General features: G+C 40.9%; 6 protein-coding genes across 19 annotated transcripts in view; 5 read left to right on the top strand and 1 right to left on the bottom strand.

Annotated features, from left to right (window-relative positions):
- Positions 1-1,804, top strand: part of ablim1a (actin binding LIM protein 1a) — a 34,290-nt gene extending 32,486 nt beyond the window's left edge. For 3 of the 6 annotated variants that reach the window (XR_015124373.1, XM_086258551.1, XM_086258550.1), the window contains one exon: positions 215-1,804. Coding sequence is in view for 2 of the 6 variants with exons in the window: in XM_086258551.1 (XP_086114677.1) it covers positions 215-328 (114 nt within the window). In the remaining 4 variants the exon portion in view is untranslated. The remainder of the gene's footprint in view (positions 1-214) is intronic. The other 3 variants (XR_015124374.1, XR_015124371.1, XR_015124376.1) reach the window with 1 other exon arrangement.
- Positions 1,805-1,945: 141 nt separating this feature from the next.
- On the top strand, positions 1,946-6,598 carry LOC147315627 (putative E3 ubiquitin-protein ligase TRIML1). Its single transcript, XM_086258559.1, has 6 exons — positions 1,946-3,606; positions 4,407-4,502; positions 4,594-4,827; positions 4,946-4,992; positions 5,079-5,221; positions 5,311-6,598. Exons 1-6 carry the CDS (start codon positions 3,496-3,498, stop codon positions 5,904-5,906), a joined length of 1,227 nt encoding a protein of 408 aa, XP_086114685.1. The 5' UTR covers positions 1,946-3,495; the 3' UTR covers positions 5,907-6,598.
- Positions 6,599-7,021: 423 nt separating this feature from the next.
- On the top strand, positions 7,022-11,233 carry LOC147315626 (factor VII-activating protease-like). Its single transcript, XM_086258555.1, has 13 exons — positions 7,022-7,180; positions 7,419-7,629; positions 7,734-7,820; positions 7,932-8,042; positions 8,166-8,282; positions 8,393-8,503; positions 8,584-8,755; positions 8,833-8,930; positions 9,017-9,569; positions 9,663-9,805; positions 9,898-10,032; positions 10,383-10,528; positions 10,646-11,233. Exons 1-13 carry the CDS (start codon positions 7,040-7,042, stop codon positions 10,811-10,813), a joined length of 2,193 nt encoding a protein of 730 aa, XP_086114681.1. The 5' UTR covers positions 7,022-7,039; the 3' UTR covers positions 10,814-11,233.
- Positions 11,234-11,629: 396 nt separating this feature from the next.
- On the bottom strand, positions 11,630-14,263 carry LOC147315625 (E3 ubiquitin/ISG15 ligase TRIM25). The gene is made up of 6 exons (XM_086258013.1): positions 13,667-14,263; positions 13,453-13,548; positions 13,124-13,357; positions 13,021-13,043; positions 12,775-12,908; positions 11,630-12,687 (listed from the first exon to the last, which is right to left on the bottom strand). The coding sequence occupies exons 1-6, from the start codon at positions 14,261-14,263 to the stop codon at positions 12,077-12,079; spliced, it is 1,695 nt and encodes a 564-aa protein (XP_086114139.1). The 3' UTR covers positions 11,630-12,076.
- Positions 14,264-15,142: 879 nt separating this feature from the next.
- On the top strand, positions 15,143-20,509 carry LOC147315624 (delta-1-pyrroline-5-carboxylate synthase-like). The gene is made up of 17 exons (XM_086258540.1): positions 15,143-15,301; positions 15,786-15,903; positions 16,034-16,185; positions 16,277-16,426; positions 16,543-16,647; positions 16,739-16,897; positions 17,038-17,128; positions 17,431-17,555; positions 17,656-17,800; positions 17,893-17,966; positions 18,097-18,196; positions 18,398-18,618; positions 18,713-18,850; positions 18,940-19,135; positions 19,223-19,344; positions 19,504-19,786; positions 19,873-20,509. Exons 2-17 carry the CDS (start codon positions 15,807-15,809, stop codon positions 20,052-20,054), a joined length of 2,340 nt encoding a protein of 779 aa, XP_086114666.1. The 5' UTR covers positions 15,143-15,301; positions 15,786-15,806; the 3' UTR covers positions 20,055-20,509.
- A 760-nt stretch (positions 20,510-21,269) lies between these two features.
- ate1 (arginyltransferase 1) overlaps positions 21,270-26,933 on the top strand; it is a 51,684-nt gene continuing 46,020 nt past the window's right edge. For 2 of the 9 annotated variants that reach the window (XM_086258545.1, XM_086258541.1), the window contains exons 1-4: positions 21,284-21,507; positions 25,910-25,973; positions 26,150-26,212; positions 26,394-26,503. In XM_086258545.1, coding sequence (XP_086114671.1) covers positions 21,408-21,507; positions 25,910-25,973; positions 26,150-26,212; positions 26,394-26,503 — 337 coding nt within the window. In that variant the 5' untranslated portion in view covers positions 21,284-21,407. Of the gene's footprint in view, positions 21,508-25,909; positions 25,974-26,149; positions 26,213-26,393; positions 26,504-26,933 lie in introns of all 9 variants that reach the window. The other 7 variants (XM_086258546.1, XR_015124370.1, XM_086258549.1 and 4 more) reach the window with 7 other exon arrangements.

Here is a 26,933-nt window from a genome sequence, read left to right as displayed (position 1 = left end):
TTTTCCACCTGACCTTCTGCAATTAATACTGCATTTCTCTGCTTTGTGTAAAGAGCATGTTACACAAATACGACCGTAGCGAGGAATATGCAGTATCCATTTGCTTCTTGTCGTTTCTGTTGTGACCTCTTTTTTTATGGCTTTGGTGCTAACTGAGAACACCCCCCACCCTCCCCTCCTTTTGTTTTTTCTCCACCTTTGTTCTCACTTCTAGCGCCACTTAGCACCTGAAACGTTCTTTGACATCTTTGGAATGGAGATCCAGGAGTTTGACAGGCTTCCCCTGTGGAAACGCAACGACATGAAAAAGAAGGCCAAGCTCTTCTAGCACTCAGAGCCGCATGCATTTTCTGTACATTCAGATAGCACACAGCAGCTGTAATCTAGATGTAGGTTTTGGTTTATTTCCTTTTCTTCTATATATATTTTTTGTTCTTTTCTTTTTTTTAAATTTGATTGTTTTAACCTGACATAATCACGGAAGCCATGAACTGGACTCTTTGCTCTGATGCTTCCTGAGACTATGTACTGAAAGACTTGTCCTGTTAGACTTACACTGTCAACGATGAGCGGGAATCTCTTCCGTGTTCAAAAATGACAAAGAATGAGACTGGACGATGAACAGGGTCATGTTCTTTGGTTTGAATGCGCTTGTTTTACTTCTTGCTTTGCTTCGAGTGGAACCGCTTTTCTTTTCTTTCTTGCTCGTTTCTTCCTACTATTTCTCTCGCTGTTGATTCCTGTGGAACTTTGTAAGTACAGTAGAACCTCATGGCGCTCATTACAAAATGTCCATGCTCGTAGCTTGAACATGTGTCAGCTTACCCTCGCTTGGGCTGAAAAGGTTTTAGTCCAAAGTTTGCAAGAATTGGCTCAGTGAGTCTTTGAATTAAAAAGAAAAAGTCACCGGGAAAGCAGTTAGCTTACCCAACAGCTGTTGCATCATCCAAGCACCCGCATATCACTAGTTTCCTTCCCATGGCTACGCACTGAACATCCGTTTGACCCTGACAAAAAATGTCTCTCTTCTCAGGCTCTCATAAACACGGCCAGACACTCTCCCTTTACATGGATTGGAAGTACAAATCGTATTATATTTTAATGCCATATCAAAAGCAAAGTGACAAATAGCTAAAACCCCTAATGTGTTTGAAAATACTGTTTTATATAAAAAAAGAAAAGAAGAAAAAACCCCACACTGCCATTTGTTGTATTGAATTCTAAGCCAATAAAGCTTTAAATCACCATGAAACATAATGATCCTCTGCTAAACCAAAGGTACCCACCGCCTCTTTTCTGTTTGTTTTTCTTTGTTTGCATTTCACCAATAAACACACGAGCTCAGTGATGTAACGCAGGTTAAGAAGTCATTTTTTGACTGAGTAACTTTTAATCAGATGGTGGCGTCCACTGACCTAAACAAACTCTGATTAGCTAAGTTACTGTTGGGTTACACAAGCCTTGACTTTGACTGCTTTACTGGAGGGGTTTATATATTATTGTGGGTTATGCACTGAACAGATATACACCCACTGGACACTTTATTAAGTACACCTTACTAGTACTGGGTTGGACCCTCTTTTGACTTCAACAAGCTGCTGGAAACATTCACCAGAGATTTTGGTCCATATTGACATGACAGCATCGCACAGTTGCTGCAGATTTGTGGGCTGCACATCCATGATGTGAATCTCCCATTCCATCACATCCCAAAGATGCTCCATTGGAGTGAGATCTGGTGACTGTGGAGACCATATGAGTACAGCACACTCATTGTTATGTTTAATAAACCAGATTGAGATCATCTGAGCTCTCTGACATGGTCTGTTATCCTGCTACAAGCAGCCATCAGAAGATGTGTACACCGTGGTCATAAAGGAACAATAAAGCAAAAATACTCAGGTAGGCTGTGGAGTTTAAACAACACTCAGCTGGTAGTAAGGGGCTAAGAGTATGCAGAGAAAATATTGCTCACACACCAGTAAAGATTCACCAGCCTGAATCACTGATAAAAGACAGGATGGATTCATGCTTTTATTGTTGTTTATACCAAATTCTGACATTAAATCCAAATGTCACAGCAGAAACTGACACTCATCAGACCGGAAATCATTTGTCTGTGTGAACTATAGCCTCTTTTTCCTGTTCTTAACTGACAGGAGGGGCACTCAGTGTGGTCTTCTGCTGCTGCAATCCGCGATTTGATTCTGCATAATTTGGTTATAACAAGTATTTGTGTGCATGTCAGCTTGAAGCAGTCTGAACATTCGTCTCTGACATCAACAAGGCATTTTTACCCAGAGAATTGCTTCTCGCTGAAGAATTTCTCATTTTTGGATCGTTCTCTATAAATCCTAGAGATGGTTTCATGGGAAAATGCAGTAGACGAGCAGTTTTGTCAAATACTCAGCCAAGCGTGTCTGGCATATCATGTTCAAAAACTCACATGAAACATGTTTCTTCTTCATTCTGATGCCGTTTGAACTTCAGCAGGTCGTCTTGACCATGTATACATGCCTAAATCCACCGAGTTACTGCCATGTGACTGGTTGATTAGATATTCGGGTTAACGTCCAGCTGAGCAGGTGAACCCAACAAAGTGGCTGGTGAATGTATTGTATACATTTTAGAATACCACATGGTGAGAAATGGAATCCATCTAAGTATAAAAACCTATTTATAAATTGTTTCCTCTCCAGGTTTGCATTCATGTCATATTGCACTTATACGAGTAGCTTATTGTGACTGACTTCTTCTCGGAGGCCTGTGTGTTCACATTTAAGGTGAGAAGTTTTCTATTTCACCGGAATCGAATCACTCTTCTGGTGTCAACCCTTCATCATTCAGCACAGTAACCAAACATCAACTACACCATTCTTTAGGAAACACTTGTACACAGCATGGGACAATCTGTAGTTACAAATATTGTAAACAAATAAAACAAACGTCAAAATGATTTTTTTAAAATGGCATTACACACATCTTTGAATAAATAGTTTATAACAAGAAGAATTTCAGTAAGTCAAACAGTATAACTCTTAAGTATTAATGCATCCCTTGTGCAGCGCATACATTTGAAAACTTCAGTGTGGCCTCATTCAGTCAGAGAGGGATATTATTATGGGATAAAGATGAAGGATTGCAGTGTCACATGCCACAGAGGAGATGTGTATTTTTTGAGTGATATTTACATAAATCTACAAACAAATTGGCACTGCGAGGTATGGTTGAGTGCTGTAAGCAGAAATGAAGACCATTTTCCAACAGTCCGAGTCACTTCTGATTCTTGTTTTCTTTTACAGCATTAGATTAGTGACAAAACTAAAGAAAAACTCCATAAAGACAAAAATGAAATATAGGAAACGCCACCAGGCTATATACAGTATGTGTACCGTACATCAAATAACAGTTAAGTACTCATTTAACCAAAAGCTGTGCTCTTTTTCAAAAGTCAGTCATAATAAGTTAACAGTGTAAAAGACATTAAGAGAATGAATGAGAACATTCAAGGTGCATATCTCACACCCCCAGGAATTTCATCATAATCGGAGGTTTGGCAATTCTGGGTCTAAACCAGAGGAAGGCCAAATACAATCAGAAGGAGAGGTGAGAAACAAATGAATTAATCAAGCCTGACATGCTTATATATCAGATTTTCCTTTGAATTTAATGTGAGGTGACAGCTTACAAACACTATATGGTGCGTTTAGAGGTCATGGGGCCTCCCAGTGACGACTGGGAGAAAACTGAAACAAGGAGCTACTATACAAATTTAACATACCTGAAATCATCCATGCAGGAGTGACAGAAAAGAGCTAAAAGAAAAGAAAAAAAGGAAAAGTAGTTCAATTCTTTAAACAAGTAATAATCAAATCAAAATCAAATCAAATCACTTTTTATTGTCACATCACATGTGCAGGCACACTGGCACAGCACATGCGAGTGAAATTCTTGTGTGCGAGCCCCACAAGCAACAGAGATGTGCAAACACAACAACACAAACGAGCAAAATAGTAATGGACCTTGCAGAGAACTTCATTTTCTCTAATTCATCCAAGAAAAAGAAGCAATGAACCCACTGTGTGAAGGTACGGTATGTGTGAGAAACATTGTGATGGTAAAACTATAACAAAGGTTTGCCAAAGCACATGATAAGTATAAAAGTAAGTCATCAGCATATTGTAAAAGTTCGTAATCCTAACCCTTTCATACAATGATTCATACTATAACAAGTCTGAAACAAGGCTATCATGGCTGATAGAAGTATTTTCCTGTCGGTCATTGCTTTGTTGCCGTTATCATTGCATCATAATGAGCTTCTGCTTTTGCAGCTGCACTTCACTGCCAGATCCACTTTGTTAGCTTCAACTGAGGTTTTCTCAATATGTGTGAAACCCTTTCTTTAGGAGACACTGGTAAAGCACCAAGAGTGTCTAAAGAAGCAGAGAGAAGCAGTCAAATATAGGCTGAGGAAACTCGCGGCACGACAGTCAGAAATCACAGTGAGTTTCGTTCCGTTCACAGAACAGAGAGGTGAAATAATTACTCGTGACAGGGCTGCAATTAACTTCTAAATATTTATGCCCGACTCAGAAAAAGTCCTCAGTGATAAGGAAGAGTATCATTCGGAAATATCAAGAAATCCAAGCTGTCCTGGATGAGGACCTGAGGATTACCCTGTCCCACCTGGAGATGGAAGAGCGGGCTGCTGTCTCTGCCTTGGATGAGCTCATGGAGAGGAACTGTTCTCTGATCCAGGAGATAGAGCAGGACCTGGCTAGACTCACTCTGGCACTGGACCAAACGGACACAGAGCCTGATACAATGGTGAAAAAGTTGACAATAGCCAGATATAACTGGAAATGTTATGTGTTTCCTGTCTTAACAAAAATATAAATCTGATAAAATAAAAATAATCGAGATTATTTTTTACTTTTTTCCCCAGTCGTTCTTTTCATACCCTGAACAGGAAGACATGGAAACAGCAGACAGGTAGGGAAATTAATTATAATCTATCATAGAAATAAGCTTCATTATTGTATGTACCAACTTACTTACTTACTGTGTGCCTCCACTAGAGTGATTGATCTGCTAAACCAAACAGACCCAAGCAGTGTGAGCCTGGATGAAGCTAAAGCTGAGCAGATCATCAGCCTCACCAATAACATGCTCCTGCTTGTCTGCTCCCAGACCCCGATGATCAAGAAACTCATCAAGAGCTGTCAGTTTACATATTTTTATATTATTTATGATTACAATCAAACATTCAATTAAAACATTGTTAAATTCCAAAATGTAAAATATCTCCAGATTCCAGCGAGGTGTGCCTGGATCCGGAAACCGCCCACCCAAAGCTGATCATCTCTCCCCAAGGCGATAGTGCCACATATACGGACACCTGGCAGCAACTTCCTGACTTACCTGGACGCTTTGACACTACCCTCAATGTCATCAGTTTGCAGGGCTTCAGCTTTGGTCGCCATTACTGGGAAATCGATGTAACTGGGAAGACTTACTGGGAGCTCGGTGTCACCTACCCCAACATTCCTCGGAAGGGCACAACTGAGGACTGCTGGCTCGGCCGCGGGCCTGAGTCCTGGTGTGTGGAGTTTTTTGATGGCGAGTATACGGCCTGGCATGGAGGCGTTCCGCATCAGCTGCCTTTCACGAAGCGTTTCTGCCAGATTGGTGTTTTGTGTAGTTTTCCTGCAGGGCTGGTGATGTTTCTCGAGGCGGACAAAATGACACCACTGTTTGCCTTCTGCACGGGGACCTTCTCAGACTGCCTCTACTTAGCTGTCTGCCCTGGTCATGACCACAATGGCAACAATGCAAAACCTATTGTTATCTGTAACCCTTCATCTGCCAACAGGGATCTCCGGTTTACTTCACAGAAGAGCTGTTGAACAGTTACTTTTTAAGCTGCTACTCCACAATAAGGCAAAAATATTAAAGCTGTAACTAACGACTTTTTAAAATAAAGAGATTATGAAGTTTGAAGCGACTCTGTGAGCTTTTGCAACATTCTGACAGTGTTAATGCTCAGGCTGTGTAATGCTTTCTGTGCTCACAATAATATTTCAGTGTGATGCTGTTACGGTTGTTACAGTTAAGGCTGTGGGAATCATGCATGTCCATCACTTAGACCTTGAGACTTTCAAATTAAAACCAGGGTGTTACTAAAGCAAGAGCATCATTCTTTGTGAAAGTCTAAGAAAATATATCAGGTACTAATCTGTTTAGTAACTGTTTGGGTATCGCATGAGGTTTTCATGTAGCAGGGGAAAGTCCTCAGCATTGCTAACACATTATGGATCAGCTGGATTTGCCAGCTATTTCAGCGAATTATGATTTTAGTAAAAGCACACTGGTATTTATCCTGATATGAACCTATGTGTGGATCCAAAGTCTACATTCAAACAAACAGTCAGTCCTAAGCAAACATGCTCTCTGCACCTGGGTATGCTTGGCAGATTATCTTTTATTTCACTTAACATTTTTTGATGTGAGGAATTGGTTCAGGCTGGCAGACACAGTTATTATGCTCCATTAGACTAAAAAAAAGAAGATTTTTTGCCCTTAATAAACATTAAGACATTTTTTTTAATGCAGCTGAAATGTATAAATTTTAAATGTTCATTTATTTAAACAATTAATCATTAAGAAAAATATGCTTGGTATAAACATGAATGTATACCAATCAAGTAAATTTATTTGACCACATTTCCTGAAATGTAATGTTTTACACTGTAATTATGTAACCAAAACTACATGGAAAACATTCATGTAGATATAGTAACTTGAAGTCAGCATTTGGGGGAAGATATCTTTTGATTTTAAATGTGTTTTTCACAAGCGATTGGTAAACTCAGCTGAATTTTTCCTATTATGTAGGACCATAAAGGTAACTATCTAAGAGCTCAGTTATAATCAATACAACTGACTCAGCAACGTGGATGGATGCCAGACAAAAAAAACAAAAAAAGAAAAAAAAAAGACAGAAAGAAAGGGCTAACTCAAAGGTTAGTGTACTTACCAAATGTTTGGAAAAGTGCGAGGGCTCCCCCAGTCAGCTCACTCTCATGTTACTCTCCTACATGTCTTCTGGTCAACTGCCATCATGAACCTGAAACTCCTCTTCCTTTGTCTCTTCTTAGCGGTGCTCTTCATACCTGCTGAAGTATGTATTAACTGAATTTAATAATCACATGCATTGTATGTTATTTACATTGTGGCATTTTCTGTCAAAAAACACAATAGATCATGTTTCTGTTTAAAAAGGTTAAGTCAATAGCTTTAGCCACATATATAGCTAGATAGACAGATAGACATGAATATATAGCGTGATAGAGATAGTTATTTGGATGTGTACGTGCTCTTATGTTATGCTGTCATCTGCAATTCCTTAAAAAATGTAGTTGAAACATAAACACGACAAACATCGGGACTCTTCGCATCCTGGAAGACATGGCAGACATCCAGAGTCTTCAAGTCCTGAAAGACAAGACAGACATCGGGACTCTGCACAGCCTGAAAGACAAGACAGACATCGGGACTCTGCACAGCCTGAAAGACATGGGAAACATGAGAAAAAGAGACCAAAAGGAAGGTTTAAAGATATAATTGAGGGTTAGTACTCCTTTATGTTGCTTTTGTAACATATATAGAAAATGGTTTGAAATGTAGTATTTAAAGAATTAAAACTGTAAATCTAAAGGAAAGTATTGTTCTAGATGACGTCTTTAAGGTCGTGGATGAGGATGATGAGGATGATGAAAATGGTCATTCAGACTGGCTTAATAAGTTTCTGGACCTAGACGGTAAGATACTAACAAACGTCTCGTGCAAATCTGTGGCATGTTTTCTTCTAATGCTACAGAGGAAAGGTTTAATTTTGACATTACGGTGTGTTGTCATTTTTTATTTCTCAGGCCAGTGCACCCCAAATCCTTGCCTTAACAATGGTGTGTGTAAGGAGAAAGGCAAGAGAAAGTTCAAATGTGACTGTCCCAAACCTTACAAGGGAAAAAAATGCGAGAGAGGTGTGAAGAAAAAAATCCCTTCTCTCCATTCTTTTGTCAAATTGCATATATATGTATGCAAAGTGTAAAAAAACAAACTGAATTAATGTTATTAAAAATATCCTAATGGTGTTATTCTCTAAGGTCCAAGAATTTGTAAAAGAGGTCAATGCGGGTATGGCGAATGTGTACTGACTTCAACTCCTCCGCACTATGAGTGCAAATGCAAGCGACCCTTTCAGCCTCCAGACTGCAAAACTAGTATGTTGATATATTTATATATATATTTTAAAAAGCCCAAATTCCTGTTTGGTGAGGATTTTAGCAGTTACTGAACAACAGCCTAAATTTTGTTTTATTGTTCTCCAAAGTTTCAGTTTGTAATCCTAATCCATGTAAAAATGGTGGCACATGCGTCAGAGATGAAAATGACTTTGACTGCCATTGCCCCGAAGGGTTCGGAGGACATTTCTGCCATGTTGGTAAATAATTCATTCTACAGTTTTTCTTCATATATATTTATCATAACTCATTGACTCACTGAGTAATTTACATTTCTCAGGTCCAAACGACTGCTATGTGGACGATGGAGAGTCATATCGTGGCAATGTGAGCGAGACGGATGATGGTGATGAGTGCCTCTACTGGAACTCCCACTTCATCCTGGCATCGGGTGTTAATCCCTTCACCTCCTTTGAGGACAAAGACGGCCTTGGCCCTCACAACTTCTGCAGGTCAGAAGTAACTCCATTTATACAATGTGCAGAAAACACCTATAAGAGGTCTGTCTCAGTGACGTTTTCTGATTCAGGAACCCTGACGGAGAGCCAAAGCCCTGGTGCTTTTTCAGAAGAGGCCACAGGTTATTGTGGGACTACTGTGATGTGCCAAAATGTCCTGTATCGACACGTGAGTTTTAAAGTGATGGGCAACATTTTGATCTTGAGTGTTGCCAGCAAAACATCTGTGCCATCTTCTTGGATCTGTGTTTTCAGATGGGCCGCCGACTGAGGTTGCTCCTACACAGCCTAAACCACCGCAGCCAGAACCGACACAGCCTAAACCGACACAGCCTAAACCGACACAGCCTAAACCACCGCAGCCAGAACCGACACAGCCTGAACCGACACAGCCTAAACCGACACAGCCTAAACCACCGCAGCCAGAACCAACACAGCCTGAACCACCGCAGCCAGAACCGACACAGCCTGAACCACCGCAGCCAGAACCGACACAGCCTGAACCACCGCAGCCAGAACCTACTGGTAAGCTGCCAGCAACTGCCATACCATCAACTGGGAAGCCCATCCGCCCTTCTGCGACACCTCTCCCTCCGACTACTGGACCAAAACAGTTTGCCACCTGTGGCATACCTCAGCCAAAAAAGGCTCTTACCCGAATCTTTGGGGGTCTGAAAGTCAGTCCAGGAGCTATACCCTGGCAGGTTTCTGTGCAAGTGAAGCCAACGGGCTCCGCTCAGCCATTCAGACACGTCTGTGGAGGAATTCTCATCGCAAGTTGCTGGGTGCTGACAGCTGCACACTGCATGTAAGGCTGCAAGGTTGAAGAACCAGATTAATGGTAGATTACAAGTAAGACAATGAAATATTGACTGAACCCTTTTGTTTTTTATTTGCACAGTGAACCAAACAAGGACATGCAGGTGCTGGCTGGAAGTCTCTCAGTGAGTAAGCCAGACCCCGGAACTCAGACCATACCTGTCAAAAGGACTATTAAAAATCCAAACTACAGGGTGACCAATGAAGCTGTTTACAATGATATAGGTGATACTTGTCTCAAATGTCTCTGTCATTTTGTTCAGATGTTCTTTCTTTGAGTTTGTTGTGACATTTATATCTCACATGTATTCCTAAAGGCTTGTTGAAGCTGAGTGGGACTCCTGGTTTTTGTGCCAATGAGACCCAGTTTGTGAAAACAGCCTGTCTACCAAATGCGCCACTGCCTGATGGGACGGAGTGCAAAATCTCTGGATGGGGTGCTACTGAGCAATGTATGTAAGGTTACAAAAAGGTTGCCATTTTTCATGTACATAATTTGGCTTATTTGATAAACACTTGACATTTTCTATTTTAAATGAAGCTTGAACTCTTTTCCAACATTTGATGACCTCTCCTTAATGACAAGTTTTGACACCTCAATATATCAATGCAGATGTGGTCAGACGACCATTACAACGGGTTCTGGGTTTTTCCAGTGGTATCCGAAGCTAGCTTTACAGGCAGAGATCACCTTCAGTAACTTTTAATGAACATTCACTCATTTTGTTCTGGAAGTGGGCATGAAATATGAAACAAAGAAACAAGGGTTACCCCCTAATATATTTCTGCATTATCTTTGCAGCTAATTATGGTTCCAGCCACCTGCTGGAGGCCAATGTCCTGCTGATCAACCAGGAAAAGTGCTCTGATCGTTCTGTTTATGGGAACATGCTGGACAATTCCATGTTCTGTGCTGGCTACCTAGAGGGAGGGGTGGATTCCTGCCAGGTTAGGACATTTGATGGTTTGATGCTGTTATAACGTGTATATTACTAACGCATCTACAGAAAGTTATTACATTAGTTCCAGTAGTAGCATATAGTCAGCTGTACAATTTTGTTTCAGGGGGACTCTGGAGGACCATTGACGTGCATGCAGAACAACGCTAATGTTGTTTATGGAGTGGTGAGTTGGGGAGACCAGTGTGGGAAGAAGAACAAGCCTGGGGTCTACACACGGGTCACTCATTTCCTGGACTGGATCAAGGCAAATACTGAAGGAGCAATTCCTTGAGCAACCTTTGTTTCTCACTAATATGCCCGCCAGATCTCCAACCACTACACACTGTACGCTTTTCCTAAAATGTAATCAAATTATATGATTATTCAAACTATTCATAAATGTACTGGATATTAGCTGGATTGTCTTATCAGTTACACATAAAAGATGGAAAAATCTGAAATCCGCTGTTATAACATAAATGATGCATGCATGGAAAAAACCCAAAGGCTTGAATTACTTTTTTAATTAAGCACAGTGTGTTTGAGTGGCTGTATATGTGTGAAACAAAGAATGGAAAAGAAAATCTCACAATATAAGTAGCTATACCATGTTTCCTCTGGAAAATGGGGCAAGTTGCATCACTGAACTGAAAATGTCCTAAAGTTGTGGCAGAATTATTACATGATGCAAATAAATGCTTCTTCTTTCTGATGTGCTGTGTTGTTCCTGTATGTCCTCACCAAGCCCTAGGGTGGCTGAACTTTCAAAACCCTGTGATGGGTGCATAATGTTATTGTTTACAAAAAAAGAGAGAGTTATATTTTCTAATTGTGTTGAATGTGAACTTTCAGACTTCTTCTTCTTCTGCAGAAAGGTATTTATTTATTTACAATGAGCAAAAGCGTGATGCACAAAGAATTGTGTAAATCAGATTGTTAAGTGTCTTAATCTTTTCTAGACATATAGCGTTACTGTTCGTGTTATTTGACCTCAGTGTATTGTCTGCTGCAGGGCAACAACTCTGTAGGGCCATTGACATGTGAGACTAAAGGCATGCATGTCCTCCATGGTCTGATGAGCAGTTTACACACGGGTCATTTACTTTATGAACTGCATCAAGGCACACATGAGAGCTGCTAAGCTGCAGAAAGAGATCGACTTTGCCACAGAGCAAATGCACTGTTTGAACCTGATACCACTTAATGAAATATTTAGCGTACATGTCAACTGCAGAAACGGCAATGCTGCAATGATTACATAACTTTAGTTTTGACATTATAAAGTCACGGATATGTCTGCAGATGTGTCTTCTCATATATTATTATATAACCTAATTTTAGCAAGACGTTAGAGGTAGGTATATTCGTTAAAAGCCGTTGTAGCTTTACCAGAGTCAAAGCCAATCACGGAAACTTGGTGGTAGTCAATATTTTTGACAACCTAGATTTGTACAGCACGCTGGACATTTTCACAATGTAATTTTATGTGAGCACAAATGGAAAATTACACTTAAAATAATTATTTGATCAGTGACTCTGCATCCCACAGAGGCAGTTAAATGGTTCCTGTGAGTTCACTTTTCTCCTCACGTGTATGCCAATCCCAGGGGTCCTTTATCCAAAACAAGGTAAGAGGCTGTGTGTTGACTCCGTTCATATCAATGCATGGGTTAAAAATGGGATAGAGAGGTTCTGTGCACTGCACACAGAAGGAGTGAAGCAGCCTCATAGCGTCGGCATCATAGAATGACAGCTCCCCCTTCTGGAGGTTTGCAAGTATGCCTAGCTTTCTGACTCTCTTTCCAACTGACAGCTGCTTTTCCTGAGTATCATGGCACGCCAGGTACTGTCCGTCTCCATGGTAGATGCACCAAGATGTGTTATTTACACCCAGACTGGAAGAACTCTGGCTTAAACTGGCTTTTTTATCGACTGACCCCGTGGTCACACCTATCATCCAGAAGGGCTTGTCTTGGACAATGACTTCCCAGTAATGCTGGCCACCTGTAAAACTCTCCTGAGCAAGGACGCTATACTGTGAGTCATATGGCTGAGGGCTCTGTCCTTCACCGAAAGGTTGGCGTCTCCAGTACACTTGTTTTCTGTCTTGGGATAACTCCAGCTTTGGATGAGCTGTTTTGAAGTCTAGAAGAGGAGAACTTAAGTCTGCAAATACAAATATTTACTTAGTACACAGTTATAATGATAATGAGAGTTGGATTTAGAATGTCAAAGGAAAAAAGCTTTACTAACATGACCACATTCGTGGAAAATGTTGGGACAGAGCGACCGAGAGTTCATCCACCAGCCTCTCTACTGTTCTCAGCTTCTCAGGGTCACAGAGGTCTCTGTTTACTTCTCGGATTGGAGCAAATTCCAAGGGATCACTGCAAATAAAAATAAAAATCATACCACAGGAAGGCTCAGTGAATAATTATATGGAGCAGCGTAAAGCATGGGCAATTTCAGGTTACAAACTGGACTCAGCAATATACTCACCAAAGATTCTGTGATGTGATTTGCTGTTTGAAAACAACAGGAAACATTTGAGCTATATTTGTGCTACACTTCTGGTCACGGTAAGTGATCATGTAAACCCTACCTGCAGAAACCGCAGATCATTGGTTTCCTGGAGAAGTGATTTGCTGGAGGCTCTGAATGCATCTATCTCTTTGATCTGAGCCTCTACAATGCTCCTCTGGGCCTCCAGCCACTCTGTCATGCATGTCTCCTCTGCGTCTATAATCTGCATCATTAGACGCTCATCGCCATTCAGCACGACATGGATTCTGCTGTACTTGTCTGAGATTCTCTCTCTAAACTCTGCAGCAGAGGTCTATGAGATAAATGCATTGTTAGACAAACAAGAATGGCTTCCATCAATTTAAAAAGTTAAGCAATTTAAGAGTGTGATTTCTGTATTGGTTGTACCACTGTTTGTGTATACAGTGACTCCAGGTCTTTGATGGCATGTTCAGCTTCACTTCTCCTCTTTAGTAGCTGGTTCATTGTGGTCTCAAGCATACTCTAGAGACAGAAATACAACATGCCTCTGGTAAAACAACCAACCAACCAAACAAAAAACAACAGGAAGAAAATAGATAAATATTCCTCACAAGTAATGAAAAGAGATTATAATAATCACCTTAAAGTCTGCTTTGGCTTCATGCAGTTGAGAGGCTTTGTGATGTTTGTGCGTGCCAACCAGGACACAAAAACAGCACACAGGTACCTTTTCCTCCATACAAAAGAGCTTAAGCTCATCGCGGTGCTCCCTGCACTTCAGAGACAGTGGATCGCTGGTCACCTCCACCACTGTGTGCTCCCTTAGAGCAGACCTCTGTTGGTGGAGCAGGGCGTGAGCCTGGCACAGCGAGGCATCGCAAGTCAGGCATGTTCTTATGGCTACTGATGGCATCTCTATGCAGTGGTCACAGCAAATAGTTGATGATGATTTAGTTTCACTAGTTGAAGCTGCTGCTTGTCGCTCTGCTGCTGACAGCGTCTTAGTGGTGAAGTCCTTTACTTTGGTCTGAAGGTCTGCATTTATCTTCAGAGTGAGGTCAGAGGGGAGAAATATCTGACACTCCGGGCAGAAGAAAGGCCCCTCATCAGACACATCGGTTTCCCAGACAGCCTGTATACAGGTGAGGCAGAAGTCATGCCCGCACTGCAGCGTCACAGGATCAATGAAGAAATCCTGGCACACAGGACACTTCAAAGTTTCCTCCATGGTCCCCATAGCTCTGTGTACAGGTGTTATGGTGGCTCAGTGTGCACTGTGCTTCTGACTGTCCTGCTCATTAATGTTTCACAGGTCTGTCCTGGCATGCACAAACGCCACTCACGTGGCTTTAGTGTCACATTACTGAAGACTGTTTGTTTTGGTTTTTTGCTTCACTAGCAGGTTCAAATGGTTGACACACAAATTAATGGCACAGTTTCAAAGAAATTGATTAAAATACAAGTCAACAGTCCAAAATGCAGGGTCATTTAATAAAAAAATGACAGGAAAATGGAATCAATTTAGTGTGAAATTTCTTTCGTTTGAGCACAGGTGTGTGATAAAGTAATCTCAACTTGAGATCTCATAGGACGCTTGCTCTTCCGGGTGTAAAAAGAGCCAGGAAGTCACGTGAGTACTTAAGCGAAGCTTGTTTTATTTTGTAAAGATATAATTTCGAAAACTTGAAAAAAGCGATATTAGTTGTTTACAGTCACGCTTGTTGTTGTCAGAATTACATTACAAAATATTTCCCTTTAAAAAAATATGTTATTGCGATGTTATATTGCCCCTAGAAGAAACGACATTACTTTTTAAAATATGCCTATCACTTGTAATTATAAATAACAATAATAGCATAATACATATTGCAAAAGTCTGCATTCTCTGTGATATAGACGGTGCATGCTGATAAAACTGTTCTGCACTATTTGCACAACCCAATCTTCGTTTCAGCGTTAAGTGTGTAGTACTGTCACTCGACGTCTCTGTACTTGTGCAACCCGTGCTCACTCACAAAAAAATAAAATAAAATTCATGCGTACGTTAAAACTTTCTTGCGTAAGCCAACGTCTTATGTCGTCGTCGTCGTCGTCCCCCCCCCCAACGATATTTTATGTGCACGTCGTTCGTGAATAGCATTACGGCACTTCCCACACAACGTGGGCTGTGGATGTGGCAGTGAAGCCCTGCGATTCTCACTGAATACGTGTCTTCATTTCGCCGTTCACTTACAAGTGTAGCTGTGGTTGGCTTTCCAGGTCTCCATCTCGCTGGGTAAGGAGTCTTTTATAAAAAATCTCTTCCGCCTGTTCTGTCGAAAACCGAGGCAAGTTAGGCAGCTCACAACAGCTAAAGCTAGCTAACGTTAGCTAACCTAGGTATGTTTTGACAGAAGTACTCGACACGTAGCTGCTATAGTCTGATAAACTACCATGCAAACTGCAGTTCGTTCATATGTATTACAGGTTAAACAAGTGAAAAGCGCCCAGTCTATTGCCCTGCCTATTATTGCTGGTATTTTTCTAAGCTAACTTGGTGCAAAACAATCTTTAATGGGTCAGTGTGTCAAGTCCAAATATCGCATAACACTGATAAGAAGAAGACACATGATGCAGAGCTTTCAAGCGACAGCAAAACTCCATATATCTATTTAAAACGTTGGCGTCAAGCCTGTTTGTTTTACCCAGAAGCTGCTTATTTAATTTGATGCTATTCCATTGTTAAACTAACCATGCATTGCTTTCTGTGCTCATCACAGTGGTCCTGAATTTTCAGTGCCATGTTTGCCAGGTTGGCTTCCTGCTCTCCTCTGCCATTCAGAACACGGCAATCAAATGTGTGCCCAGTCTACATCAGAGCCTTTTCCCAGGCTAAATGTAAGTGATCAGCCAAGTGCTTCATCATACTAGGCTTGTACACAAATCTCAGGATCACTTCGATATGTGTTGGTTCTTCCTCGGCTGCCTATGCCTGTTAAAATGTGACTGTTTTCTTTATTCCCCGCAGTCGTTCTCCCTCGACCCCATGGGAAGTCCTTTGCACACCGCAGTGAGCTGAAGCAAGCCAAACGCATTGTAGTGAAGCTTGGGAGCGCTGTGGTGACGCGTGGAGATGAATGTGGTCTGGCACTGGGACGACTGGCTTCAATAGTAGAGCAGGTAATAATGTTGATACAAAGTGTCTTTTATAGAGGAATGACTGCTCCAAAGAAAAGAGATCTTAAATGTTATTGTTTCTGTGTTCCATCAGGTGGCCATGCTACAGAATCAAGGCAGGGAGATGATGATTGTTACGAGTGGTGCTGTGGCATTTGGGAAGCAGCGACTGAGACATGAGATACTGCTGTCTCAGAGTGTCAGACAAGCTCTGCATTCTGGGCAGAACCAACTGAAAGACATGGTGAATAACAGAAGGAACTTGGACCCTCTATTTTGTAACTGTAGACTGTATAACAGTGTGCTGATTTCTTTCTTTCTAAATCTTGTTAACTTTGTTTAAATCTCACTGTCTTTCAGACAGTCCCAGTTTTGGAAGCAAGAGCCTGTGCAGCTGCTGGGCAGAGCGGTCTGATGGCGCTGTACGAAGCTATGTTCACCCAATACAGCATCTGCACTGCACAAGTATGTGCTCTATGTTTGGCATAGAATAAAATACCTACAGCATCTGACTAAAATGTCACATACTTCTTCACATTTCTTTCCACCTCCTTAGATTCTGGTCACCAATCTGGACTTTCACGATGAACAGAAGCGCCGGAACCTGAACAGCACGCTACATGAACTGCTGCGTATGAATATCGTCCCGATAATTAACACGAACGACGCTGTTGTTCCACCCCCTGTTCCCAACAGTGACCTACAGGGTGTAAATGTGGGTACACCTGTTTTTGCATGCAATGTTTCCTTTGCACCTGAGTGAGAGAGGGAAGCTTTTAAAATGTAGTAGCAACTGAACTTGTTACTGACCTGCGCGGTGTTTTTTGCTTAATGAAAAATCGGTTTGTGTTTCAGGTAATAAGCATCAAAGATAACGACAGCTTGGCTGCACGGCTGGCTGTTGAAATGAAAGTAGACCTACTTATTGCCCTGTCTGATGTCCAAGGTACAGATATGACTATTTAAATAATATTTTCTTTAATTTGCATTTAAGAATCACAGTAATGGCCAGTATGTTATTTGTGTAGATTATGTTTATGTTTGTATGTATAATAAATGTGAACCATTATTATGCATAGTATTACAGCAACTGCCATATATGTTATTGATGCTTTGCTTTTATTCATTAATGATTGCCAGGTAGTCATACATTAATAGAAGACTTTTTTGTTTGTTTTTTTTCGCGTTTTTGTTAAATCAGAAGATATCTATGTATGTGTGATTTTATTTTTCTTATTTTTTCCTCAGGCTTATACGACAGTCCGCCAGGAACAGATGATGCCAAGCTCATTGATATATTCTATCCCGGAGACCAACAATCTATCACATATGGGACTAAATCCAGAGTTGGTATCGGCGGCATGGAAGCAAAGGTCAGTGTGACAGATAATAGTTCATCTCACTATATGAAGAGGCAGAGTTCTTTCAGTAATGAAAATGTTGCATTACACTAAATCATGTTGTGTGGCTCAGGTGAAAGCAGCCCTCTGGGCACTGCAGGGTGGCACCTCAGTAATCATTGCCAATGGCACAGATCCAAAAGTCACCGGTCACGTCATCACAGACATTGTGGAAGGGAAGAAAGTTGGCACCTTTTTCTCTGAAGTGAAACCTGCAGGTACTGGGTAAAACCACTCAGACAGAGCATTTGAATCTTTTTGTTGTGGTTTGAGGATTTATGCTTGATGTTGGTGTTATTGACACCACCAGGCCCAACTGTGGAGCAGCAGACAGAGATGGCACGACATGCAGGCAGAACCCTGGCCTCCCTGCTCCCTGAACAGGTAAAGGGGGAAAAAATTATCCTAATTAGTTGCACAGGGTCACAAAATTAAATAAGTTCTACGTCGTAGTGACAGCAGTGTCAATTAATTTTGAATTGTGTTGATCACATCTATGTGTTTGTTTTTTCAGAGAGGGGAGATCATCTGCTGTCTTGCTGAGCTCCTTACAGAAAAGAAAGAAGAAATTCTTAATGCAAACAGGAAAGACATGGAGCTAGCAACAACATTAGGTACAGAGGCAGAGAGCTGGCACACGGATTAGCGTAATCCATACCTGAATGTAGATCTGTGACTCAGATACCATTGTAGTCTGTTTTGGTAGGAGTCATTGGGTGTGGCATCGCGTAGCAGAGCATTTACTCCTGCTTGGCAACATGTTTCTCTTTATTGATTGATGCGCCAGCATTTTTATTCATACTTTACTCTTACAGGTCGTCTGTCCCAGCCTCTGATCAATCGCCTGAGTCTGTCAACAGCCAAGCTGAACAGTCTTGCCATTGGCCTGCGTCAGCTCGCCGTTTCCTCCAGGGACAGCGTCGGCCGGGTGCTGAGGAGGACTAGAGTGGCCAACAACCTAGAACTAGAACAGATCACGGTCCCCATCGGTGTCCTGCTGGTCATCTTTGAGTCTCGCCCTGATTGTCTGCCACAGGTCAGACCATGTCTACGCAGTCTGGAATACTTTTTTAAAGTCTTTGGTTTTATATGTGTTCAAGAAGAGTGACATTTTAAATGCTATACTTCAGGTGTCAGCACTAGCAATTGCAAGCGGAAATGCTTTGCTCCTGAAAGGTGGCAAAGAAGCTTCCAACACCAACAAAATTCTACATCAACTCACTCAAGAGGCCCTTTCCATTCATGGTGTAGCAGATGCCATTCAACTGGTAAGACTAAAAATCATTATAGAAATATAATTTTAGTTTCCTGGTAGTATTTTATTTGTTGCGATACACTAAAAGAATTTGTGCTGTAGGTGAGCACACGTGAGGAAGTTGAGGATCTGTGCAGACTGGACAAGATGATTGACCTAATCATTCCAAGGGGCTCATCTCAGCTGGTCCGGGAAATCCAGAGGGCAGCCAAGGGCATTCCTGTTTTGGGCCACAGTGAGGGCATCTGTCACGTCTACGTCGACAGTGATGCCAGCATTGACAAAGCTCTTGATGTTGGTAGGTTTTTAATTGCATTTAATTGCATTTGTCACTAATGCAAACTGACTGGTTTTGAATGATTGTACAAACTGTGTTTCTTTCCAGTCAAAGACTCTAAATGTGACTACCCTGCTGCCTGCAATGCCATGGAGACTCTTCTTATTCACAGAGATTTGCTGCGTACTCCTGTGTTTGACCAGATCATTGACTTGCTGAGAACAGAGCAAGTAAGAAACAGGATTATTTGGGTGTATGCTTTGAATGAGATTCAGAAATAGGAAAAACAGCAAGAGAATTTAACACTTTACCAACGTCCATAAATACAGTAAATTACATTTGTTTGTTTTTTATTCTTTAACAAACTATTGGTTATTGCTTTCTTACAGGTAAAGATTCATGCTGGTCCTCGCTTCGCATCCTATTTAACTTTTAGCCCATCTGAGGTCAAGTCTCTGAGGACAGAGTATGGGGACCTGGAATGCTGCATTGAGGTGGTTGACAGCATGCAGGAAGCTGTGGACCACATCCACAAATACGGCAGCTCCCACACTGATGTCATTGTTACTGAGAATGAAGAAACAGCCGAACAGTTTCTGCAACAGGTGGACAGCGCCTGTGTATTCTGGAACGCCAGCTCTCGCTTTGCTGATGGCTACCGCTTTGGCCTTGGTGTGTATTTACCTTCAAGTGAACCTAAACTACCACTATGTTGAAAATAAAACAAGGTATTTAATTTTACTTTGTTTATTTTGCAGGAGCTGAGGTTGGTATCAGTACAGCACGGATACATGCCAGAGGACCTGTAGGTTTGGAGGGACTTTTGACCACCAAGTGGGTCCTTCGAGGGGAGGGACACACAGTGGCTGACTTCTCTGAGCAAGGCAGCATGAAATACCTTCACGAAAACATCCCTGTGCCGCAGGGGAGTTTCAATTAGAAACCACTGAACAACATAAAGTCACGTGTTTATTTAGAGGTTTGTGTCTGCCTGTAGCATTTCAACTCACAAGCTGCTTTCACAATCCTGTTTAGGTCTATTTTGTTGTGTGGTTGGAAGAATGGAGGCAACTTTTATCAGACAACCAATATCCTGGTTTTGTGAACCTATGAATCCATGTGAAACCCAAGAAAATTGACTGGTGGCTAAATGAGAGAAAACTGTAAAAGTAAAACAGAACTTAGGACTGGACAAAGTGCTTTTCACTCCAACGCCATTTTTGTAATTGCATAAAACTAAATCATTGTTCCAGCAGTGATTTTCTAAGTTATTTTTCTACATGCAAACTCTCCCTTGGTCTTGTTTATGCAGGATCTTGTTTTGGATTTACTTTGCTGTCTTTCCTCTTTGCACAGATAATTTAATAAATATGGTGTACAGTTCTTTAATTATAACTTGTGGAATTTTATGTGTCACAAAGCTTTTGGTGAGAAATCTGCCCATTTTCCCCCCAACGAAGGTCTTTATTTTTGTAATTTTTTGTTTTAGTTTACTTAATCCATACTATGTTTAATTTAAGAGTGGGGAAGCAGCTGTTGGTATATAGCCTGATTTCGGTTATTACTCTATTTAATTGATAGAACTGAGTTTTTAAATAATCTTCTTTTGATTACTAATGTTAGGACTCACCACAACTGATCATCTGCCTCCCTCTCATCCTGTCCCGTGCATCCTTTTCTGTCACACCAACTCTCTGCATGTCTTGCTTCACTACATCCATGAACCTAGTCTGTGGGCTTCCTCATTATCTGTTACCTAGCTGCTGCATCTTCAGCATCTTTTGTCCAGTATGTCCACTACCCCTCCTCTGCACATGTTCAAACCATCTTAACCTTCTTCTCCAAACTTTATCTCTAAAGTTCTCAGCCTGAACTGTCACTGATAGACAGGATTGTAAATCTGTCTCTTTGTCAGTGAAAGTGAGCATTTTCATCTGCCACCTCCAGCTTCACCCCTTGTCTTTATGCCAGTGCCACTGTCTCCAAACCGTACATTCAGAACATGTTCAGGCCTCTGAACATGCCTTCATCCTCTCCCCTGCCTCTGTCTTCTTAAATATGAAGTTATAAAGTCATTTCTACAGAATGCGCTGCAATGCATTATGTTTATTTTGATCCAAAAAACAAAAGCTGTTTCATTATTTGAGTGTTACTTGTAACACTTAAACACTTTTATCAGAACTCCCTTTGTTTTACGCACAACTGATGACGTATTTGCTGTGGGCGGGGTTACATGTCGAGCAAGGCTTGCCCGGTCACCTGTCTCAGCTGTCAGCTGTGCTAGATCTTAAAGATGGCAGGAAATAAGTCTTACACTATAGTAGAATATTTCGGGGGAGAAGATGGCTACCGCTGTGGTTACTGTAAAAGCCAAACGGGAAACTTCTCTCGTGGTAAGCTGGGGATGAAGTGTGTGTATATGTGTGTCTGTGTGGAGGATAGCCGGGGTTCTCTGAACTGGCTTGTGCTAATGACCTAGCTCCGTCTACTTTCTGGCATAATAGCCGGCTAACTGTTTTTTGCACTGCACCTATCCCTAATGTCAGTGTATTTGAGTATGTTACATAGACTGCACGCACACTGCGAGTGTAAATATTATTTAGCGTTAGCCCGACATCATTTAGATAGGTTTAAGGTTATTGACCTAGCTTAGCCGTTAGCTTCTAGCCTAGCTTTTGCTTTCTGGGAAACGGAAGAAGGCTTGTAGAATAAATCAGTTAAGGTTATTGTTGAATGTTTTTTCTGTAGGACAACAATGTTTAACTTGGGGTGTAACAATGCAATTGTAGCATGTTAGCAGTAGATTTGCAGTAGCACCAAGCTAATAGGTAGTCTCTTAAACAGCAGGACGGAGAAGCAAGGCTGCTGCTCTTAGAAAGTGCAGCTTTCTCTTTTTTTATTTGTGATGTGACGCCGAGTTTAGGAAATCCAGGATATTTTATATTTTACGTGGTTTAAAAGTCGTATAATATCCAATAGGTGACAACGAGCGACGCATGTGTTATAGTACTTTCTCACACTTTGTTTTGGTGTAACAGGTAATGTAGATTGTACTTGGCATTACTTTTTCTTGCGAACTCTGTTCTCTAGCTCTGAGTGACAGAGGGATAACAGTGTACTAGTTGAACAGCCTAATTATAAATGCTGACACGTGGCTATATTTTGGAATATTTAGTAAAAATGAACCTCGATGATGCAGCGATTCATTTTACTCTTACTTTTTAAAAGATCTCACTTTCACATAAAAATGAAAACTGTGAGAAGGTAAGAGGACACACTGGTGTCATTGATTTGATCTGAGCAGGGCTGAGACAGGTTGACTATAATTAGGGAGGTCCCAGTGTAGTCAATGAGCAACTGGGCACATCGCCTGCAGACGAGAGCTGATGTCTAATCTAAGATAAGAGTGTTAATCTGTTCCTGTTACATCATATGGGTACGACAGCTTGCAGTGAAGAAGGGAGACTTTACTACCTGTGTAATTCTTGTAACTATGTAACAGTGCTACAGGGTGGAAGTGGATGCAGGTCAAGCGTTATCTCATGTTATATTCTCACTGGCATCATTTTATTTTCCTGGAAAGATAAGATAAGATAGAACTTTATTAATCCCTCGGGTGGGTTCCTCTGGGAAATTCGATTTCCAAAAAAGCATCTTATGCTGTAGATGCATGGATTATGTATATTATATACATACAGTATATATGTAAGTCTACAGTAAAGACGCACTGCTACTATATACAGTATATAGTAGCAGTGCGTCTTTACTGTAGACTTTTCTGAACAGGTGCGTCATATGATGTTTTCCCTTGGTGTGATTGGTGCAGTGATATTATCAACAGTGTTGTCAGATACAAATCAAACGCAACTCCTTACAACAAGAGCACAACATCTGCTCTCATCTGTGTTATTGTGTCTGTCATGCCTGAGTGAAGGCTGAAGAAGGGATCTGGTGTGAGTGGTGAAAACACACTCCAGGTGTGCTGTGAGCCACTGTACTCTTATCCCGCCTGCACATGGAATCTATTCTTTGTATTTTAGACTCATGATTCCTGCCTAACAAATTAGCAGGGCTTTTTGATGACATGTATTATGTTCAAATAAAAGGAGTTAATTAATCAGCATAATTTAAAGCCTTTTAAGTTCATTTTATATGCTCATTATTGGTTTTAATGCACATGTATATGAGAATGGGACATTTCTGCAATTTCAGAGGGTGTGATCATTTTACAGTCATAGGCCAGAAATATCCGAGAGACTAAATGTGTAGGCCCTAAACTTTTTGTATTTAAGCATAACTTCTCTGGGGTTTTAAACAGAGTGAATTTCAGTGCTCTTTATTTTACCACTGACAGATAAGATAACTGAAGATCTATGTAACGGGGGGGGGGACAATGATTTGAATAATGCAACATAAGAAAAAACAGATTTTGACATACTGTTTACACGTTTATTTATGATGGTGATTCGGTTGTATAGACATACAGTCTAGAAAGTTTTCACAGGAACTTCATACAGACCTGTGAAAAACTAAGGTCACGTCATGATTCATTTGTAGAATCATCATATTGTAGCAGCAGTAACTTGAAGGAATCATTTTCCATAAGAAAAATGATATGATTTTGTCTCAGTCTTTTCACGTTGTTTTGGAGGAATTCTTTGCAACGTTGCTTCAGTTCACTGAAGTTTGCAGTCATTAGTTTATACCCAGGCCCCTGTAATGTCCCACCACACCATTTGAATTTGGAGGTCTGGACTGTAACTGGGTCACTGCAGTGCTTTTATGTTTTTTTTCTTTCTTTGTCAGCCATTCTGCTGCTTATCGCTTTGCATGACTCAATTGCTACCAACTTTTAGCTGGTATGTAGATGGCTTCACATTTGCCTCTTGAATACTTGAGTATACAGAGGAGTTTATAATCAGCTCAGTGACTGGAAAGTAACCAGGTACAGTGGCTGCAAAAAACCAAACACCACTGCAAAACATCCCCTCCATCACTGTGCTTGACAGCTGGTATGAGCTGTTTACACTAATATGTTTATGCTAATATTATGCATTATGGTAGATATTTCCACTTTGGCCTCATCATTCCAAAGGACACTGGTCCAGAAGTGTTGTGGTTTGGCCAGATGCAACTTTCAGACATAAGCTGTGCTGCAACATTCTCTTGAGAGAAAAAAGACTTCCTCCTAGTAATAATAATAATAATAATGATGGATTGGATTTATATAGCGCTTTTCAAGGCACCCAAAGCGCTTTACAATACCACTATTCATGCACTCTCACATTCACACACTGGTGGAGACAAGCTACAGTTGTAGCCACAGCTGCCCTGGGGCAGACTGACAGAAGCGAGGCTGCCTAGTGATCTTTCCAGAGAAGTTGTACATGTTCAGTGGTTTTCTATCTGTACTGTATTGAACTTTAACATTTAACACATTAACTGAGGGCTGCAGACTCTGAGATGTATCTCTTGGTTGTTTGCCTTTTCTTCGACTTTGGGATGAATTTGTTGAGACTTCCACTTTTGAGACAATTAACACACACCTGAACACTCCAGACAAGCAAACTGCCCAAATCTCTGCTTTGGTAGCCTTGGTCACACTTCCTGATGATCATTTAATCAAGTGATTTGTATAGCAGCACCTGACTGCTACTTCTCACCCTAGATCAGTGGTTCTTAACCTTGTTGGAGGTACTGAACCCCACCAGTTTCATATGCGAATTCACTGAACCCCTCTTTAGTGAAAAATAAAATATGATTTTTTTCAAATTCAAGACGTAGATATGTTTTTTACTGGTGCACAAAATGAGCCGTGCATGTCACGGCGGAGGCTCTGCCCAAACCCCTGAGACTGACTAACCGAACCCCTAGGGTTCGATCAAACCCAGGTTAAGAACCACTGCTCTAGATCCTATGGAAACAATAAAGGTGCACTTAGTTTTTCACAGTACTACAGAGAGTCCTGTGAAAAGTTGTGATGTGTGTCAGACATAAAGAAAGCCTGCAGTCTTGCCGCTGTGTCTGTTGGAGACTCATCTGTCATTTTGTGGTTCACTAGTGGAGTTTGCTTGGACTCTAAGCATCATTTTTTTGAAACATAGGAAATTATACTCGACTGAGAGGTTGGTGTGTGTTGTGTGAACTTTTTAACAGTTAATTACCTCGGCTGTTTTAGATTTAAATGGATTGTTTTCTTGCAATAGAAGCTTACGTTTTGGTTTGTTTATGCAGGCTCCAAGAGTGATAGGAAAGTTGAAAGTTGAAAGGAAGAGCTCAGACCTCGGCTCTGGGAAGAGGGATCTGGTCTGGCTACAAATGATAAACTTGTATATTTCCATTGGGGCCTTAAAGTACTGTGGGAATGACCCTTTGGAGACAGTATTTTAAACTGGAACAAAAATGTGGACCTACCACAAGTCTCTCAACTTCTTGACAGACTATGCCTTGTTTGTATACATACCTCGTATCACAGCTGTTTTAGTTTTACTCACTTGTGAAGAGCCTGACTCGTTCTCCGGTTCAGTTTTATCATCAATTTAAACACAGAAGTATTATCTCATTAACAGTTTCTTCCTCGTCCCATTCGCTTTTTGTGAATAAAAGAAAAGGCGTGACCACTTTTATAACCTTAAGCCTGATTGGGCTTAAGGTGAAGAGACTTTTCATACATAACACTGCTTAGGCTTGTTGCCATATTTTCAACGATTGCCATTATGTATAAAATTGTATTTAAATCAATTATACATTTTAAGGAAACAATTTGATTAATTATTTGTTTTGTTTTGATTGTAGGGATGTGGTCCCACACCATGACAGTACAAGACTACCAAGACCTCATAGATCGAGGATGGAGAAGGTGAGTAGCTACTTAGTATCCTGGTTTCAGCCAGTGGTTTCCTACTTCCATTTGAAACCTTTTCTCCTGAATTCAGTTTTAAAAAGGGAGTTGTGACTACTTCAAATAAAAAATAATAATTTATTGCCTTTATTTTTTTTCTCTCCCACAAATCTTGTCCATGTTTTCATTTTCAGAAGTGGGAAGTATGTTTACAAACCCATAATGCAGAAGACATGCTGTCCACAGTATACCATCAGGTAATTTTATTAACTTGCTTACCAAAATTTCCTTTTATGAGTCATGCTTTAAGTAACTTAAGATCTGATAAGACCAAAAAACCTAGAATACACAAGGGTTGTTTGATCTATGTTGAAAAAATACGTTAATTAAATGTTTGCTTTAACAACCAATAACCTTTACCTTGTATCCTCTCTCAAGATGCCACGCTCTGAAATTCCAGCCTTCCAAATCCCACAAGAAAATCCTGAAGAAGATGAACAGATTTATATCCAAAGGGGAGCTGCAAAAGGGGCAGGAAGATTGTGCAGGTATGTATAATATATGAGGTATAAACACATCCATTCATAGTCTCTATTGGTGTACAGTTCGTGGAAAAAATGGCAATACTCTTTAAGCAGTTAGTGCTCTGCGACTGCATATGTGTTGTAGTTTGCAGTGTGAAGCACTACACAGGCTTGACTTGAGTTTGAAACTTAATAAATGTGTGAAAATGACTTGAGTCTGTAATGTATTCATGGACCACAGGTTTTGATATAAATGATGCCATGAACAGCAGGCAGATTGAGATTTATGGGTTTACACAGGAGTATGGCTGTTCCTCTCTATCAGCTCATAAGAGCTCCATCAGTTGCAAAGCTCACAAACTGTGCACATAACATTTCATCAGAGACCCCTTCACAGCAAGGCTTTTTAACTGCAGGATGTCACAGAGAGCAGTCCTGGTGCATGACTGCAGAT

The sequence above is a fragment of the Aulonocara sp. 'chitande type north' Nkhata Bay genome, linkage group LG13 (genome assembly GCF_057382095.1).
Source record: "Aulonocara sp. 'chitande type north' Nkhata Bay isolate Kocher_YH1m ecotype deep benthic linkage group LG13, A_spYH_male_GT1.1, whole genome shotgun sequence".
Taxonomy (NCBI): Eukaryota; Metazoa; Chordata; class Actinopteri; order Cichliformes; family Cichlidae; genus Aulonocara; species Aulonocara sp. 'chitande type north' Nkhata Bay.
The sequence above is the reverse complement of the archived record's forward strand: the minus strand, read 5'-3'. Positions and strand labels throughout refer to the sequence as shown.

Excerpts from the sequence above, each read along its gene's own strand:
- LOC147315626 (XM_086258555.1), top strand. The coding sequence starts at position 7,040 with ATGTTTGGAAAAGTGCGAGGGCTCCCCCAGTCAGCTCACTCTCATGTT. Across the intron at positions 8,504-8,583 it reads AGGACATTTCTGCCATGTTG|GTCCAAACGACTGCTATGTG; the intron begins GTAAATAATTCA and ends TACATTTCTCAG. Across the intron at positions 8,756-8,832 it reads GGCCCTCACAACTTCTGCAG|GAACCCTGACGGAGAGCCAA; the intron begins GTCAGAAGTAAC and ends TTTCTGATTCAG.
- LOC147315625 (XM_086258013.1), bottom strand. The coding sequence starts at position 14,263 with ATGGGGACCATGGAGGAAACTTTGAAGTGTCCTGTGTGCCAGGATTTC. Across the intron at positions 13,358-13,452 it reads CACTGTATACACAAACAGTG|ACCTCTGCTGCAGAGTTTAG; the intron begins GTACAACCAATA and ends TTTATCTCATAG. Across the intron at positions 13,044-13,123 it reads ATGATCTGCGGTTTCTGCAG|CAAATCACATCACAGAATCT; the intron begins GTAGGGTTTACA and ends GTTTTCAAACAG.
- LOC147315627 (XM_086258559.1), top strand. The coding sequence starts at position 3,496 with ATGAGAACATTCAAGGTGCATATCTCACACCCCCAGGAATTTCATCAT. Across the intron at positions 4,503-4,593 it reads CACGACAGTCAGAAATCACA|AAAAAGTCCTCAGTGATAAG; the intron begins GTGAGTTTCGTT and ends TGCCCGACTCAG. Across the intron at positions 4,828-4,945 it reads ACACAGAGCCTGATACAATG|TCGTTCTTTTCATACCCTGA; the intron begins GTGAAAAAGTTG and ends TTTTTTCCCCAG.
- LOC147315624 (XM_086258540.1), top strand. The coding sequence starts at position 15,807 with ATGTTTGCCAGGTTGGCTTCCTGCTCTCCTCTGCCATTCAGAACACGG. Across the intron at positions 17,556-17,655 it reads TCGGCGGCATGGAAGCAAAG|GTGAAAGCAGCCCTCTGGGC; the intron begins GTCAGTGTGACA and ends TGTGTGGCTCAG. Across the intron at positions 18,197-18,397 it reads GGAGCTAGCAACAACATTAG|GTCGTCTGTCCCAGCCTCTG; the intron begins GTACAGAGGCAG and ends TTACTCTTACAG.